This window comes from Corapipo altera, unplaced genomic scaffold (assembly GCF_003945725.1).
Source record: "Corapipo altera isolate COAL_440 unplaced genomic scaffold, ASM394572v1 130771, whole genome shotgun sequence".
In the NCBI taxonomy this organism is placed as follows: domain Eukaryota; kingdom Metazoa; phylum Chordata; class Aves; order Passeriformes; family Pipridae; genus Corapipo; species Corapipo altera.
The window spans coordinates 1-4,129 of NW_020887431.1; the positions used below are offsets into that span (position 1 = coordinate 1).

The window sequence follows — 4,129 nt, forward strand, 5'->3', positions numbered from 1 at the left end:
CTGGGTGAATCCCCATGGATCCATCCCTTAGGTTGGGTGGGGCAGCATTCCATGGGGTTTGACCGTGTGGTGAATCCATCCTGGGTGAATCCCCGTGGATCCATCCCTTAGGTTGGGTGGGGCATTCCATGGGGTTTGACCGTGTGGTGAATCCATCCTGGGTGAATCCCCATGGATCCATCCCTTAGGTTGGGTCGGGCAGTGGTGCATTCCGTGGGGTTTGACCGCGTCCTGCGTGTTTTCAGGGATCAGAAGGCCACGGAGCAGCTGACGAGGACCCTGCGGGGCGTGATGCGCGTGGGGCTCGTGGCCAAAGGCCTCTTGCTCAAGGGGGACCTGGACCTGGAGCTGGTCCTGCTGTGCAAAGACAAACCCACGGCCAAGCTCCTGGAGAAAGTCGCCGACAACCTGGGGGTGCAGCTGGCGGTGAGTGGGGCCATCAGGATCCCTTTGGGATCGCTCCGGTGCCCGCCTTCCGGCTCGGAAAAGTCGTTTTCAGTGGTTCTTTGGGATTGTTAAATGAACTTCTCATTAATCATGAAAGGTTTGGGTTGGAAGGGGCCTTGGAGCTCATCCCATCCCGCCCCTTCCACCAGTACACCTTGAGCTATCCCAGGTTGCTCCAAGCCCCATCCAGCCTGGCCTTTGACACTTCCAGGGATGAGGCAGCCACAGCTTCTCTGGGAAGCCCCAGCCCAGCCCCTCCCCACTCTCACAGGGAGGAATTCCTTCCCAGTATCCCACCTAACCCCACCCTCTGGCAGTGGGAAGCCATTCCCCCTTGTCCAAAGTCCCTTCCCAGCTCTCTTGGAGCCCCTTTGGGAAGAGCTTTAGGCTCCCCCCAGGAGGAGCTCTAAGGTCTCCCTGGAGCCTTCCCTTCTCCAGCTGAACATCCCCATCTCTGCCAGCCTGTCCCTGGAGCAGAGCTGCTCCAGAGCCATGGAATCATGGAATGGTTTGGCAAGATCCTGCATGTCCAGGGATCTCCAACCCTCTGCCATGGGCAGGGAGACACCTCCTGCAGCTCCAGGCTGCTCCAGGGCCATGGAATCATGGAATGGTTTGGCTTGGAGGGGACCTTAAAGGTCCTGCATGTCCAGGGATCTCCAAGCCTCTGCCGTGGGCGGGGAGACACCTCCTGCAGCTCCAGGCTGCTCCAAGGTGCTCCAGGGCCACGGAATCATGGAATGGTTTGGCAAGGTCCTGCATGTCCAGGGATCTCCAACCCTCTGCCATGGGCGGGGAGACACCTCCTGCAGCTCCAGGCTGCTCCAAGGTGCTCCAGGGCCATGGAATCATGGAATGGTTTGGCAAGATCCTGCATGTCCAGGGATCTCCAACCCTCTGCCGTGGGCAGGGAGACACCTCCTGCAGCTCCAGGCTGCTCCAAGGTGCTCCAGGCGTTGGGCTTTGGCCGGGAAGGGCAGCGGGAAGTCTCCCTGCTCGGGAGCTGAGCGGGGCCGTGGCGTTGCAGGCGATCACCGAGGACAAGTACGAGGTCATCCAGTCGGTGGGCGACGCCGCCATCGTCATCAAGAACACGAAGGAGCCCCCGCTGAGCCTCACCATCCACCTGACGTCGCCCGTGGTGCGGGAGGAGCTGGAGAAGCAGCTGGCCGGAGGTACGGCCGGCCCGGGCCCGGCAGGGCGCGGCGGAGCACCGGGAAAGCGTGCTCTTCAGCTTCAGCAAGGCGTGCTCTTCAGCTTCAGCAAAGCGTGCTCTTCAGCTTCAGCCGGAGCCCGGCGGCTCCCTCTGGGCCAAATTCCAGCGGAAAAAATTCCTTAGTTCCGCCAACCTCACGGCGATCCCCGGTTGCGGTTTATCCGGGCCGAGCACTCCGAAGCTGAGGAGCACCTTTCACGTGGGATTTTGCTCTTTTGATTTTTTTTATTTATTTTTTTTTATTTTTTTTTTTCCTCCGAGTATCGTTATTATTTTATCCTTTGTTTTGGTTCCACTTGGGCCTTTAGTTCACTAATTCATCATCTCGTTGTATTACTCGTGGTTTGTCCCCGGCCATGTCAGTGCAGTGACATGAAAATAGAAAAGCAGATTTGTTTTAAAAAAAAAAAAAAAAACCCAAAAAAAAAACCCCACCACCACCCTCTCGAAGGCTTCTTGTCCGAGGAGTTGCATGTCCATGAACCGGGGATGTTCCGGGATGTTCCCCCGGTGTGTGTTGCAGCAGAACGACGGGGTGTGCTCGGGGCCCCTCCCGCGGCTCTTCCAGCACCTCAGGTTCAGTTCTCCGGAAAGCGATGCAGAGTTTTGGATAAAGTTAGCTCCTCCAAATTCCCTTCGGGGTCAACAATCCCAGGCAACCGCTGGTTGTTCGCTCCGATTCCGATGGGCTCCGTAGGGCCGGCGGGGTCCCCCGCTCTGCACTAGCCTTATCTAAAACCCTGATCTCCAGCAGCTTCGGGCGACTTTCAGGCCCTTCCTCAGTTTTGCTGCAGCACAGACCGGGGCCCTCGTTGTGCTCTTGATTGTTGATCTCTGGTGTTGATCTCTGACCTCGTCTCCGAGCCTTCTAGTTTGTCGATTTTAGGGACGCTGGACCTTTGACCAACAGGACGTTCTCTGTCGCGGGCCGGGGCCGGGGCAGCCATCCTTCCGGGCGGAGGGTTCCCTGGATCCCCTCCCCTCCCGGGCGCAGAGCCGGGGGTCACCCACCTTAAATTCCCCCCCGGTGACCCCTCCCGGCCTCGCTGCCGCCTCTCCATCCGGCAGGGATCTCTGTCCCCTCCACCGAGCCTCTCGCTGCTCCTCCTCCCACCTTCTCCTCCTCTTTCTTCTCCTCCTCTTCCTCCTGCCTCCTCCTCCTCCTCTTCCCAGAGCGCATTCCAGCCCATCCATCCCTGGGAACTGAGCTTCCCCCCCCCATCTCTGCGGCCGCACGCCCCGGGCGAGGCCGCACGGCGGCAACGCCGCAGCCCCTTCCCTTCCCTCCCGCTCCCGGCATCCCGGCAGGATTCTTTGGGAGCCTCAGCTGCCCGTTAGGATGCTGCCTCCTCCCCCTCGGCCCGACAGAAGCCCCTTGGTCAAACCGTGCCTTGTCTTCTTATTCCATCCACGACTAGAAACGCTCTCAGTCACCGACTCCCCGGACGTTCTGGACAGGCAGAAATGCCTTGCTGCCTTGGCGTCTCTGCGCCACGCCAAGTGGTTCCAGGTTTGCATTTTGTTCTTATATTTATCTTTAAGTAGAAACATTGGTAAACTCTTTAAGGGGCTGAGTGTTTTTTTTCGGAGTTGGAGTGGCCGCCGGCCGCTCGGAGGTGCCGGACTTAGCGGCTGTGGGGCGGCACAGCTGCTAAAGAGGCGCCGCGGTGACACTTTAGGAGCCTTTTGGTTTTTCTTTTGGTATGGAGCAGCCGCGGAGCTGCTGCTTTGTGTGAGGAGTCAGGTCGGTGTGGCCGTGCCCTCGGTGTGGCCGTGCCCTCGGTGTGGCCATGCCCTTGGTGTTGCCATGCCCTTGGTGTTGCCATGCCCTCGGTGTGGCCGTGCCCTCGGTGTGGCCATGCCCTTGGTGTTGCCATGCCCTCGGCGTGGCCGTGCCCTCGGCTCGGCCGTGCCCTCGGCGGCTCCGGGCTCAGCTCCAGGCACGGAGCTCCTCCGGCTTTACCCTCGGCAAAGCAGCACCTCGAGAGGGACTGGACGGCGCGGGCGGGCGCGCTCGGTGAATCCCTCTGTGGTTTCGGTTCCACTTCCAGGCCAGGGCCAACGGGCTGAAGTCGTGCGTCATCGTGATCCGAGTGCTGCGGGACCTCTGCACCCGCGTTCCCACCTGGGCCCCGCTCCGAGGATGGGTAATTCCCTCCCTTCTCCCGTTCCCGGGGGGATGAGGGTGGTGGGGGGGGGCTGGCAGCATCTCTCTGGGCTGAAGTTCAGCTCTCCTCTTTCCCAAGTTTCCAAGGCACGGCCCCTTTCCCAAGTCAGGGGGTTGCTATGGATGAGCGACGTGTCCGCCCTTAAAGGGGCAGAGCGGATGTTGTGTGGTGCCAATCAGCCACCAGCACAGTGTTAATTGGCTTATCAATTACCCTTCACATTGTTAATTGCCTTATCAATGACCCACCACATTGTTATTGGCCTTATCAATTACCCTTCACATTTTTAATTGTCTTA

At 59.5% G+C, this 4,129-nt stretch overlaps 1 protein-coding gene across 1 annotated transcript; it reads left to right on the plus strand.

The window, feature by feature from the left end:
• Window positions 1-245: 245 nt before the first annotated feature.
• Window positions 246-3,861, plus strand: LOC113941612 (interleukin enhancer-binding factor 3-like; the record flags this gene model as incomplete). Its single annotated transcript, XM_027632759.1, has 4 exons — window positions 246-426; window positions 1,475-1,622; window positions 3,082-3,173; window positions 3,715-3,861. Coding segments are annotated over 4 exons (553 nt in total), but the record flags the coding sequence as incomplete, so codon positions are not given.
• Window positions 3,862-4,129: the final 268 nt, after the last annotated feature.